Source organism: Geotrypetes seraphini, chromosome 4 (genome assembly GCF_902459505.1).
Source record: "Geotrypetes seraphini chromosome 4, aGeoSer1.1, whole genome shotgun sequence".
In the NCBI taxonomy this organism is placed as follows: domain Eukaryota; kingdom Metazoa; phylum Chordata; class Amphibia; order Gymnophiona; family Dermophiidae; genus Geotrypetes; species Geotrypetes seraphini.
Genome location: NC_047087.1, coordinates 160666151 through 160679691, shown reverse-complemented (window position 1 = coordinate 160679691; position 13541 = coordinate 160666151). Strand labels below are relative to the sequence as shown.

At 43.5% G+C, this 13541-nt stretch overlaps 1 protein-coding gene across 1 annotated transcript in view; it reads right to left on the bottom strand.

Moving 5' to 3' along the window:
- Positions 1 to 13541, bottom strand: part of TSNAXIP1 (translin associated factor X interacting protein 1) — a 1372321-nt gene that overhangs the window by 540253 nt on the left and 818527 nt on the right. The window contains exon 9 of the mRNA XM_033941585.1: positions 7954 to 8113. Within this exon, the coding sequence (XP_033797476.1) occupies positions 7954 to 8113 (160 nt within the window). The remainder of the gene's footprint in view (positions 1 to 7953; positions 8114 to 13541) is intronic.

Sequence of the window (13541 nt, the reverse complement as noted above, 5' to 3'; positions counted from 1 at the left end):
CATTGCCTCATCACAAAGATTCAGTGATTTTATCAATGACCCAACATCTCAGATTCACAAACTGATGTTGTTCTTCAGTGCAATGTGTCACCAATGGTGTGGTCATTTTCTTAATGTTTAAGCAACTTTTGTGTTCAGTGAGACTTGTAGTCAGCGCTCTAGGGCCCTAATTCTATAAAGGGCGCCTAAGTCATGCCTAAAGTTAGGCATGCTTTAGGCATCCAATTTAAGTAGTAATGATTGTCCAGCGCCTCTTGTTGTAAACCGCCTTGAACTATCATGGCTTTGGCGGTATATAAAAATAAAATTATTATTATTATTATTATTAATGAGCCAATTAAGGGTCTTAACAAGCGATAATTGGTACTTAAGCGTCCAAAGGATATAGACGCCACTTTGTAGATGCAGCCACAATTTCATGGACGCCCATGTTTAAAACTTGTGCCTAACTCAATAGACGTGGGTGTGGAATGGGCATGTTTTGGGAAATGACCCAATTTGGGCATCCTTTGGTTCATTTACATAACACTGAGCTGCCAATGTATATTTCAGTTAAAGCTTTAAAAAGTTTTTATGAGGTTGCCTATCCAATGAATGAAAGCGCCTGTTGATGACATCATATTGAAGCACCTCATATTGAATATGATGAAATCATATTGAAGAGCGTTTGAATTAGAGTTGCAACTATCAGCCTTACTTTGCTAGCTGTCAGCATTTTCTGTTAGCCTAATCAATGTCAGCAAAGGCCTATGGGACATCAATCTGACTCTGTAATGTTGTTGCAGATAGACCCTAAAAGCTCCTGCACAGAACCCACATACATTAAGTATCCAGCCAGATTGGATAATCAGGTTAATCAGTCTTGGGCAGGCAAGCAGGAAAGGAGAAGTAGAAGGAGAGAGAAGTAGAAGGAGAGAAAAGCACAGGAGAGGGGAAGAAGAGGCAGGAGAGAGCAAGAGGCATTGGCAAGAGGTAGCTCCGCCCACCCCCAATGTCATCCACTGGAGCTCCTCCTTAAAAGGGGAGGGGCCAATGGAGCTGAGTTAATCAGGCTTGGGCAGGCAAGCAGGAAAAGAGAAGCAGAAAGATAGAGAAGCAGAAGGTGAGAAAAGCGCAGGAAAGGGGAAGAAGAGTCAGGAGAGAGCAAGGGGCATCGGTGAGATGTAGCTCTGCCCACCTCTGACATCATCCACCGGAGCTCCTCCTTAATAGGGGAAAGGCCAACGGTGATCAGCCGTTCGGCATGCATCGAAGGCGAGTGTTAAAGGTGCTCTCCTTAGTGAAAATGCCTTTGCGAAGGGCCTTAAGAAGGGAAGAGTCACTGCAAAGAAGAGCAGAAGGCAACCACAGCAGACACAGAGGACAACCACAGAGGACACACAAGCAACAAGCAAGTAAGGTTAGCAGGTTTAAAATCAGGAGAGGGACCTCACAGTAACACCAAGGATGCTACATAAGGAAACAGGGAGAAGCCACTTCGACAGCAGACCGGCGAGAGGACAGCAATGGAAGCAGCAGACAGAAGCAGGATGTTGAGCTACCTAGTTTTCTGCACCATTTGCCTACTATTTAAAGCTATAAACGGAGACAGCCCAACCTACTGGAACAAATGACTAATTCAATCTACCTCAACCAGACACAGGAGAACCCACACACTATTCACACACCCACCAACCAAAAATGTCAAACAAAGAAAAATGTACGGCAACCTACTAGCCACCAGAGCAGCAAACTGGACAGACAACTCACAAATCTGCTTTCTTCGACCACAGACTAGAAAACCTTCAAAAAAGAAACAAAAACCCTACTCTTCAAAAAATATATTAAACCCATATAACAGAACCAGACCCACCCCAAGCTTCACCCACAATACTATGTTCTACTTAGCAAATCAAAAATATTCAAAACCACTCCTTAGGCATTTCCTAATATGACAAATTCTCATGTAATCCACCTAATATATTTCGTAAAATCATGACAATTCTTGTGTAATCCGCCTTGAACTGTAAGATAACGGCGGAATAGAAATCACTAATGTAATGTAATGTATGACTGCCTCCCCTCTGGGGCTGGAGAAACAAGAGAAGATAGAGAGGACAGCGATCGTTGTGGGGGACTCCATCATCAGACAAGTCAACAGCTACATAGCGGGAGGAAGACAGGATCGTCTGGCGACCTGCCTACCTGGAGCCAAGATAGAAGATATAGTAAGCTGTATCGACAGGATCATCGACAGCGTGGAAGAGGAAGATATGGTGGTGATGATCTACATGAGGACAAACAACGTGAGCAACAGGAACTACAGCAGAGAAGGACTGAAGGACCAGTTCCGAATGCTAGGAGGGAAGCTGAAGACCAAAATGCTGAGGGTAGCGTTCTCAGAGAACCTGCTGGTACCCAGGGATGATGAGAAGAGACAGATGGAGCTGCAAGCAGTCAATGCATGGATGAGGCACTGGTGTGAGGAAGAAAGATTCCACTTTGTGCGCAATGGACAACGTTCTGGGGGAAGAGCAAGCTATACAGGAAGGATGGACTCCACCTCAGTGGAGATGGAATGAGGCTACTTGCAAGCAACATCAAGAGAGAAATTGAGAAGTTTTTAAACTAGGAAGACAGGGAAAGCTGACAGTAGATCAAGAGTCGATGGTTTGGGAAACGGTATACCCAGAGGATACCGTGCAGGAAGATAGCGGGGAAGACTCACTGGATCATAGGCAAGACAGAAATCCTGACGGATCAAAAGGAACACAAGAGGGAAGAAAATGCAAGAAAGTAACAGGCCGCAAACTTAAGTGTATGTATATGAACGCAAGGAGCCTAAGGAATAAGATGGGGGAATTGGAAGCTATGGCACAAAAAAATAACCTTGACATCATCGGCATCACGGAAACATGGTGGAATGAGGAAAACATCTGGGACATTGTGCTACCGGGATACACGCTATACCGCAGAGACAGAGTAGGTTAAAAAGGTGGGGGTATTGCCCTATACATTGTCGCAACCCAGGATCCTGATAGTGCAGCGACTGATACTGCTCCCAGCGTGTTCCTTCCAATTAAGGAATCCTTCAGGCTCCCTAGGCACCGGCCTAGTGTGAAAACATCAGGTAAATGACCACAGTGAAATAGGCAAGGAAAACCACACACACCCAGAAATGTCCAAAATAAAGATATACTTTTATTTCTGACCCTTAGTCAGGCTGCTCTGGTGTTATCAGCAGGATGCAGTACTTTACAATACATTTGTTCAGGAACCAAAACATAAAACACTGGGCCAACCTGGCCACACTGGCTTCACAGACAACAGCCTGGTTCTTATTTCAAAAACACAAAAATCATATAAGAACTGTGGCTGAACTTTGGTCTTTCCAACTCAGTTCTCAGTCCTCTTCACCAGCCTTAAATGGTTAAGATAGTTTTAGCAATGCTCTCTTCCTGTGAAGGAGCAGGAGAGAGGAGCAAACAATTTACTTGTATGAAAAATAAAACCTTCCAAAAACCAAAAAGGAAACTGCTAAACTTGAAGCTCTTACACAGACTGCCTGCAGCTAGGGAACTCATACAAATGGAGCTCCTCTGTGGCTGACATTTCCCTGCAGTAGCTTATCTACAGCTAATTAGCCACCAGCTGTGTGGAGAGGAAAGATACCAAACGCTGTGTGGTTTGCAAATGTTAGGCAGTTCAAGCACCATACTATGTGCATGAATTCTTCAGAGCCTAGCTCTGGGAAGCTTAAACAATTCTGAACACAAAAACAAACTTAGTCCCAAAACTTTCAGGAAAAAGGTAAGAATCAAAAATAGCAAAACATTTCCAACCTTTTTTAGCTTGTGTCCATCGCTTCAAATTTCCCCCCAGGAACAATTGGCACACCAATGCCCATGGGTTCCCAGCTTTCCAGCTGCCTCTTAATTGTGGGCTCAAGCACCTCTGAAATGTCCACCATTTCACAATCTTTTCCCAGCTCATCAGCATTCAGCTGGGGAGACAAGCCCTGCTGCCTCTGAGGCTCTCGTTCCCAGACTTTTTGCTCCTCCTCCCCTCTGGTTCTGAGCTGCCTCATTTTAACTGGCTCCAAGCCACCCTTCCCTGCTCTGAAGAGGGGGAAGGGAGAAAGCTCCCTTTGCAGCTGTGACTACTCATGTTTCAGCTTCCTGCTGGTTCTCTGCCTTTCTGGGAAATGTAATCTCCTTGCTCCTGAGGTTTTAGGTGAGCTAAAAGCAGGCTTGGTAAAGAAAACTATAGCTGGTCTGAGCTCTACCTGGCAATCTCTGTCTAGCTCATTATGACTGGTACAAGGGAGGTCAACGCAGCTATGCTCAGCAGAGCTAACCTGGTCAGCTCTCCTGCATGGGGGTTTACTGTTCTTTTTAGTCAACCCTGTGACGAAGCTAGGAGGAGAGCTAGATTCGTCACAACATCAAAGAGGAAACTGAGTCTACCGGAGAGAACACGCTGGAAATGAAAAATAAGGTAGAGTTTCTATGGGCCAAAATTCTGGGAATAAATGGAACGGAAATGAAGATCAGCATCTATTACTGACCCCTAGGGCAGTCTGAAGAAACTGATGGAGAAATGACAGACGAGATTAAATGCAACTGCAAGGGAAGCAAAGCAATTATCATGAGTGACTTCAATTATCTGGGGATAGACTGGAACCTAGGCACCTCCGGCTGCAGTAGGAAGACCAAGTTCCTGATGCTGTAGGTGATTGCTAACTGGAACAACTTGTCAAGGAAAATATGAGAGGAAATGCAATTCTGGACATAATTCTAAATGGACTACGAGGACCGGTGCAAGGCACAGAAGTAGAAGGGACGCTGGGAAGCAGTGATCACAATATGATCTGCTTCAAATTGGACACAGGGGCAAAACATCAATGCAGAACGACAGCCATGGCACTGAACTTCCGAAAAGGAAATTATGAAGCAATGAGATTCATGGTGGGGAAGAAGATTAAGAAGAGGATAAGTACTATAAAATTGCTAGAGCAAGCATGGTCCCTTTTTAAGGACACAGCCACCAAAGCGCAAAATCTATATATACAGCATATCAACAAGGGATTCAAGAGGAAAAAGAACCACAGAGTGGTTCACTGTAGCAGTGAAGGAAGTGATCAGAGACAAGAAGACTGTTTAAGGAATGGAAATGGTCAAAAACGGATGAAAACTGGAAAAAGCACAAACAACATCAAAGCAGGTGCCATAAGGCGTGAAGAGAGGCCAAAAGAGACTATGAGGAAAAAATAGCCAAGGAGGCAAAAAACTTCAAGCCGTTTTTTCGATATATTAAGGGGAAATGACCCGTGAAGGAGTACTTGTCACTGGCAACAGAGTTCCAAAAATTGGCTGTGGAATTGGCAAACAGCAAGCTGAAGCCTGTTTCACAGTACAAGGTGTTTTAATGACTATCTTCCAAGGGGCCAAACAGTTAATGCAGAATACTATTGTAATTTGCTGTGCCGATTAAAGGAGGCATTGAAAGAAAGAAGGGAGTGGGAAGCTATGGAAAGGAGTTCTCTTTTTGCAAAACAATGCACCCTGCTCACAAGGCTAGCAAAACAATGGATGTTTTGATGGGGTTTCAGTGCATAGACCATCCACCCTACTCACTAGATCTTGCTCCATCTGATTATTTTCTATTTCTAAACCTTAAAAAGAGTTTGAATGATTTGAAGGTGATTACAGCAGCGGAGCAGTATTTCAGTGACCAGACATCAGAGTATATACATCACTTTTCATTTGTCCACATTAAATTTAATTTGCCATTTGGATGCCCAGTCTTCCAATTTTCTAAGATTTTCTTGCAATTTTTCACACATGGATCAGCTACTAGAGCCTAAAGCTCACTAACTCTGTAAGCTGAAGTGACCACCAACAAAATCAGGGCCTACCAGGTCAGGTATTTCAGATGACAGGAGTCTAGTGGCTCAAAGGAGCTTTTATCAATTGTGTAAGGATGACATTGGGATCCCAAGACACTGTGAGAGGTTTGAAAGAGGGTTTCGTTAACATCAAACCTTGCATAAAGTGAACAACTAGAGGCTGTACAGGCTTGTACTCCACTTGAGAATGATGAGCATTAATTGCAGAGAGGTGAACTCCTGCCCTGACAAAAGATGGCAAACCTTCTCCATTTAAAAGAATGACAACTCTTAGAAGAATCTTTTCTGGGTGCCAAATATCAAATCTTTACCATTTTAAATAATGACATCTCTTAGCAGAACCTTTTCTGGAAGCCAGCAAAATCTTGGAGACACTCTCAGGTAGGTGCAAGGAAGCAATTTCTATTGTCTCAACATCCAGGCCCGCACTCCCAGGCATGTTCAGGACTGAGCCTGCATGGGGAGCGCTGGTGACAGTGACTACAAAACAGGCCTCTGATTTCTTCACTGCAGAGGCAGCATCGAGGAGAGGGAAAGTTCAGGCAGTGGATCTCTTTGGCTGGCAGGACTTGGGACATATGATTTTTAATGCAGTGGTAGGATGGGGGAATGGAGTAGAGAGTTAATATATGGCCCCACAGTCTATCCCTATGCCCCTAGGGTTGTCCAGAAAAACCTAAAGTTGGGAAAACTGTGTGAATTGAAGTTTTCCCATGAATTTGATTGTGCCTGATCAGAAAATAATTTTTAATTTTTTTTTTATAGCCCATCCTAGGGAGATCCTGGAATAGTTCTACAAGGAGAACTATTCCAGCAGTTGGCAATGGAACCCACTTGGGAAGGGGTCATACTGGACTTAGTGCTTATAAATGGGGAAAGTGCTTCTGATGTTACAGTGGGTGATCATCTGGCATCCAGTGATCACTGTATATTATGAAAGGAAGGAAAAGCGGTGTGAGTGTTCTCAGACAACGCCACAGGTTTTGGTTGTCGGGGGGCCCCAGTGGCGGCGGTGAGAAGGAGTGGGCATCCATCGATTCGGGAGTCTCTCTTTTTATTTTATTTGCGGGGTTTATTCTGCGCATATGCCGATCACTACTCATCTCATGTAAATTTAGTGAGCCTACATGAACCTCTGCGATCTTCATTTGCATGCAGGGTCTGTTGAGAATGACTTATCAAAAGATAACGATAGTGGCCTCGATAGCAGTCTGTTAGATTTTACCGTGAATATTAGAGAATCTAGCCCTGAGTTTGTTCAATATTAGGGGTGTTCAAGCACCCAGAGAACTGGCTTCTATGAATAGGGTGTCTAACATTAAAAAGTTAAGCAAGCACCTATTTCAAGCCTATTCTATAAAGAAAAGTAGGCACCTACTTTTCATTACAGAATACTGGTACAAATAGCAGAAAATATGCATATATTTAAGGCACCATCATTTATACCTGCCCTATAGCTAATATAAATGCTCTCACCTAAATATTAGCCAGAATATGCATAAATTATTGAATATTATAATTTATGGGGCCAATAGTCAGACCACAGGAGAAAGCTGGCTATCTTCCGTGATCAATGGTAAAACTGGAAATTCACTTGCTTTTTAGGCAAGTCTATCCGACCACTGAACTTAGCTGGTGAGCCGTTGAATATTGGTGGTGACCGGCTACATCACATGACATAATCAGTCAATCCACCAAATGGGATATTCAGCAGGAGATAATTGGCCATCTTCTGCTGAATATTTGTGATTAGGTGGCAATGTACTATTTGGCTAGCAAGGAGTCATTTTTGGCCAGCCAAATAGTGCTGTATATTGGGCAATATATGACTATTTGCATGTTCTACCCAATCTCTACCCATTCACAAAACTACTGGCAAAGTAAATGCCACAAAAACATGGGTTTCTGCTGCCTAAAACTAAGTGATTCATTATAGAATGTGTGCTGATCTGAATACCCCTCATTATTTTGAAAAGTTGGCTCCTCTGGTGACAATATTGAATGTATGCAAAGAATAGTTCTACTTATAGGTTACAAAAATGTTTTCCTAAGAAGCCTGATGTTACCTGCACATTTTATCCAAGAAGGCCGAGGGGTAGACTCTCGATGGAACTGATCAAGTTCTATACCATGCTTGTATTCTTGCTGTTGGACCTGTTGGTTGATCTCAAGCAGTGTATCATACTCCATTTTTAACTGGTCAAAATCTTTCTGCAGTGTGTCCACCTGCAATCCAACAGCGTGAGAGACAAAGAATTCACTACCATTGTATTGGTATTAGTATGTTACATAGATAGCTTCCATTACAAGGTAACTGCAACCAAGTTCCAGTTCCAAAATTATAGCATAGCAGATTGTAACTGAGATGAAACTGTTATTTGCTCTGACAGCATATAATACAAGATGAGTAATGCAATAGGCCTTACAAAAATAGAAAAAAACCCTTTCTTAGGTTTTCATCAGAGAAAAGGTCACTCCTTCATGCACTGCTGAAGCCAAGCAGTCATTGTAGTCTAGGGATGGGGGTGTCATTTCAGATAGGGAAGAAGAAATTTGCATCACTCACAGTTATTCAAATAATGATCTACAAATATAGGTTTGTTGTTCCAGTCCATAAAAAGCAAGCTTACTGCAGAAAAATGTAATGCATGCAGAGACAAAAGGTTCTTCCAATTTATAGTCTGATTAGAAAACAGTTCACTAGAAAAACATAAAACAATGTTTAGGATGGCCAACTTTTTCTCCAAATGTTTATCAGAACCAATGTAGTTTCTTCTGTTGCTATTGCTTTCCCTTAAATCAGTTAAGTGTTGCAGCATCTTGGGAATGGTTCTTTATTTCTTTCCCTGGGGTGGCGGCTGTCCAAAGGCTGCCTTCCAAAACACCTTTCTTCCCTACCAAAAATGGAATTAATCAGCAGGATGTGGGGTTCTGATATACTACCAGAATTTGATGATTTCAAAAGACTGTTCCAAGAACTTTCTATTCTTTGGAAACAACTCTGAGAATGGGTGAGTTTTCTTCTATTTGGGGGAAAAACAGAAACTTCCCAAATCTTTAATTTAGGGAAAAAATGTAATGGCCACACTACATTTTTGCACAAAAACAGATAGCCTTTCCACTAGAGAGAGTGAAAAATTGAAGAATTTCTCCAAAGAGTAGACCAGCATTCCAGTTATCCCAAAACCCCTTTTTTTTTTTTTTTTTTCAAATGACTCATATTGCCCTAGAGCTCCTATCCTATATTCCCTTGATACCCTTTCCATAAAGGTTGGGACACATAAATGAGTTATGTGAGAGAATATGGAGATCTGTAAAGGGCTATTAAGTGGATCCATTTCATTGAAAACTGCAGGAGTCACAAGATCTTGGGTTGCTTGTATTTCAAAATTACCATTGGCAAACCCTACAATATCTGATAGACCTATTTGTCTTTTCATCCCAGAAACACTCGAGAAAAACCCACACTCTTCTTGTTTTTCCACCAGCCAATGGCTGTAAGTTTAAAAGATTTCATGAGCAACAACTTTCCTTTCAAGCTGCTCTGCACAACAATGTTTTCAGGCATCTGTGCTTGATCTCCCATTCTTATCTTTAGTTTAGAAGGCACCTGAAGACGTTTCTTTTTGATAAAATCAAAGGCAACTAGATTCTCTACCCTCAGATCTGCTTGTATTTTTATAACTTTTTTGTGAACCGCATAGAATTATTTGGTTATGTGGTCTAGAAATTGATTTATTGTATTGTATTGATGGCCAATGGAGTCCATATCTTGACTACTGAAAGAGGATAAAAGAGAGAACCTTGTAGAGGATAGGGGAGGGAAGGGTAGAGATAGAGATAGAGAAACAAACAGAAAATAGAAGAGAGGAAAGAAAATAAACTGAAGGATCTACATTAAAAAACAGGTTAGGTTCTTACCATGATAATATCTTTTCCAATAGATAGGGATGGTATGCTGAACCAAGTGTCTTGCAACTGCTCCCGCGAGTCCATTGCAGGAGATACTGATTACTGTTTTCAGATCCTCCTCCTTCTCCCTGTTCTCTGCTGCCCCCAGTCAGTTAGTTTCAAAGCCATTGACAGCCATACAGGAGAACAAGGACTTTGATCTGCTCATAAATATGCCATGGAGAGGAAAGGAATAATAACAATTGTTATCAGCAAAAACCCATAAGAAATTGTGGAACTCTGGGGAAACCCCAAGTAACTATATACAATGTACAATGTCTCCAATTTAAGATAGTTGGCAGAAAGGTAAGAGATGCAGCCTTCAAGTAGCAAGAGGTTCAGGCAGACACATAGATAATGATGGGCGGGGGTTCAGAATACCATCCCTATCTACTGGAAAAGATATTATCAAAGTAAGAATCTAATCTTTTTCCATTGCAATAGGGATGGTATGCTGAACCAAGGGATGCACCTCAGCAGTCTCAGAAACTCCAGGTGGGAGAGATAAGCTTGCCTTCAAAACTGAAGCTCCAAAGGAGAAGTCCTCTCGAGCTGCTATGTTCACCCTATAAAATTTGGTAAAATTGCCACCCAACAAATTTCATCCGGTGGAACTGTCCTGGTTTCAGCCCAGAAAGAGGCAATCCCTATCATCAAATGCGCTCCAAGAGCAAAGGGAAGCTGCCTACTGCAGGACGAAATAGCTGACCTGATCATCTTGAAATGGTAGTCTTGGAAGTCGGCCTCCCCTTCTTAACCAGATTTATCAACACAAAGAGGTGGTCCAAGAAATGAAAGTCATTTGTAACTTCCAGGTAATGCAAAATAGCCCTCTGGACATCCAGTACCTTCAAGACTCTGTCCTTCTTCTTAGATCCCAAGGGTTAGAAAACTGGAAGGCGAACTTCCTGGTAGATGTGAAATGTCAAAACCACCTTTGGCAAGAAAGAAGGAACTGTCCTCAAGGAGATCCCAGCCAAGGGTCTCTGCTTTCAAGGCTTGCAGTTCAGAGACACCTGCAAGGGCTCAAATGAAGCCCTCGCAAAATCATCCCCTATCCATCCCAAAAGTCATTTGACAGCAATAATAAGGTGGTCAGAGGCGGAACCCAAGGTCCCTGCCTCCCCAGCATGTGCAGCATAACACGTGGCACAAGAGTGCTCTTTGGGTACCCAACTGAGACAAAGTTCACATGAATTCATATCATTGGAGCATGAGAACTCCATCCCTGGTGGTTAGAATAAAAAACAAGGCTTTTTGAAGAAGTTTGAGAAATTAAAATAATAATCTATAATAATAAAATGCTAAGCGCGCATGCGCACTCGCGCCACGTGTTCCCTGATCATTGATCTGTCGGGATGTGGTGGCAAGAGTGCACATGCGCGCCAGACAAGCCTCCCTGCGCCGCTGCAAGGATTCCGAGGAAGGCGGCGATGGTGAGGGGAGCCGCCGTGGTAAATTCAAAATTACACTTGCACCAGGCGGGGATCGACAGAGGAGCCGCGGCGTCTGCCGCCGCTGCACCTTTTCAAACCCTCCCCAGCACTGCCGCCATCGTTGGTAAGTTTTTAAAGTCCTGAAAGACGCAGACCAGCACGAAGCTCCGACACCAGCAGCAGCACCACTGCCCACCCGCCGTCGCCTCCTCCGTCAGCTCGCACAGCAGCTCCAGCTCCAACAGTCCCCGGTGATCCGTGTAGCTGCCCACCTCGCACAGTCCGTCCGCAGACGGCTCGGTTCTCTGCCCCCAGCGGCTCAGCGTTGACCGACTGTGCCAGGAGGGCAGCGCCGCGTTCAGGAGCTGCCTTAGGGCGCCCGGCAGCTTTGCCCCAGGAGGCTGCCGGGCTGGAGCGACATCGGCCAGGTCAGAGCTGCTGGGCAGGATCCGGGGGCCACTCGGAGGTCCGGACGCTCATCCTCTGCTCCCTGCCGGCCGGTGATAGGTATATTTGAGGGAAGATCCTGGATGGCTGCTCCGGGTAGCTCTCGTCTGTTTCCTCCGCCAGTTCCCCGGGACCAGTTATTCTCTCCAGAACAGTTGACCCACCAGTTGTGTTTCGCTGGGATGGTAGTGAAAGGCGATCTAGGACTGGGCCCTCGCAGTATCACCACTGATTAGATAATACCAACCCCTCAACAACTGGTCTCCAGCCCCATCCAGCTACTGCTACTGGGAAGCAAGTTAACCTGCCAACCTACAGTGGCTTCGGCGCATGCGCACACCCGTTAATGTAACGGCCTAACACACACAGAAAAAAAACAAACACACATACAGCAGGCAAATAGACAAATACCAAAACAAACACAAACACAAACAGGGAAGTGGGGGGGGGGGGAGGAGGAAAATGCTGCACAGGGAAGTGGGGTGGGAGGGAAATGTTGCAACACAGGGAAATGGATGGGGAGGGAATGCTGATGTAGCTACTGCACAGGGAAGTGGAGGGGGGGGAGAGAAATGCTGATGCACAGGGGGCAGGGAGAGAGACATATAGAAAGAAAGACAGATAGTGGGAGGGAGGGAGGGAGGGAGACAGAAAGAAAAGAAGAAAGAGAGACAGAAAGAAAGAAAGACAGCAGCAGAGAGACACAGAAATAAAGAAAGACAGACAAACATATATTCTAGCACCCGTTAATGTAACGGACTTAAAGACTAGTTTAATAATAATAATTTATTTTTTTATATACCACCAAAGCCATGATAGTTTGACGCGGTTTACAATAAGAGGTGCTGGACAAACAGTGAAGTGGTACAATACAGTGAAGTGGTACAATACAAAGTCATCGTATTTGAGGTACAGTGATGCAATACAAGATAATTAGGTTACAATCGATTGAATAAATTTGTTTTTATTGCTTTTCTAAAATTGAAGTAGGATGAGGAATGCATGATAATGTTTCCCAGCCAGTCATTCCATTTTCCTGCCTGGGAGGCAAGAGTTCTGTCCAGGAATCTTTTGTAGTGGCAGTCCTTTAAGAATGGGAAGGAGAACATATGAATTCTGCATGTGGGCCTAATAGGACTGACCAGATTAAATTGAGAAACCAGGTACGTAGGGGCCAGGCCAAAAACTGATTTATAACAAAGGCAGAAAAACTTGAACAAAACACGTGCTTCCAGGGGCAGCCAGTGAAGTTTCTGGTAGTAGGGGCTAACGTGTTCCCATTTTCTCAACTCAAAAATCAGATGAACTTCCGAATTTTGAATGATTTGGAGTCTTTGGAGGGTTTTTTTGAAGGTTTCCAAATAAATGATATTACAGTAGTCAAGTATGCTAAGAATGGAAGATTGAACTAGTAAGCAGAATGAGACTGCGTCAAAATATTTTCTGATGGTTCTGAGTTTCCATAATATCAAGAAGCATTTTCTAACCAGTAAATCTGTGTGTATATTTAGGGTAAGATGGCGGTCCAGAGTCACTCCCAGGATTTTAAAGGAATCTTCAACCGGGAAGGCCTGACCATTCACCAAAATTGTTGAGTCTTTAATTTTGTTATTTGGGCTTGCTAAGAAAATTTGGTTTTGTCTGACTTGAGTTTTAGTTTGCATTCGGTCATCCATGATCCGATCTGTTTCAGGATGAATGACAGATGATTGTTTCAGAAGACAGGGATGTAAGAGAGATGACAATAGTGATATCGTCTGCATAGATGTAAAATTTGACTTTTATGCTTTGCAATAAGTTCCCTAGTGAGGCGAGATAAA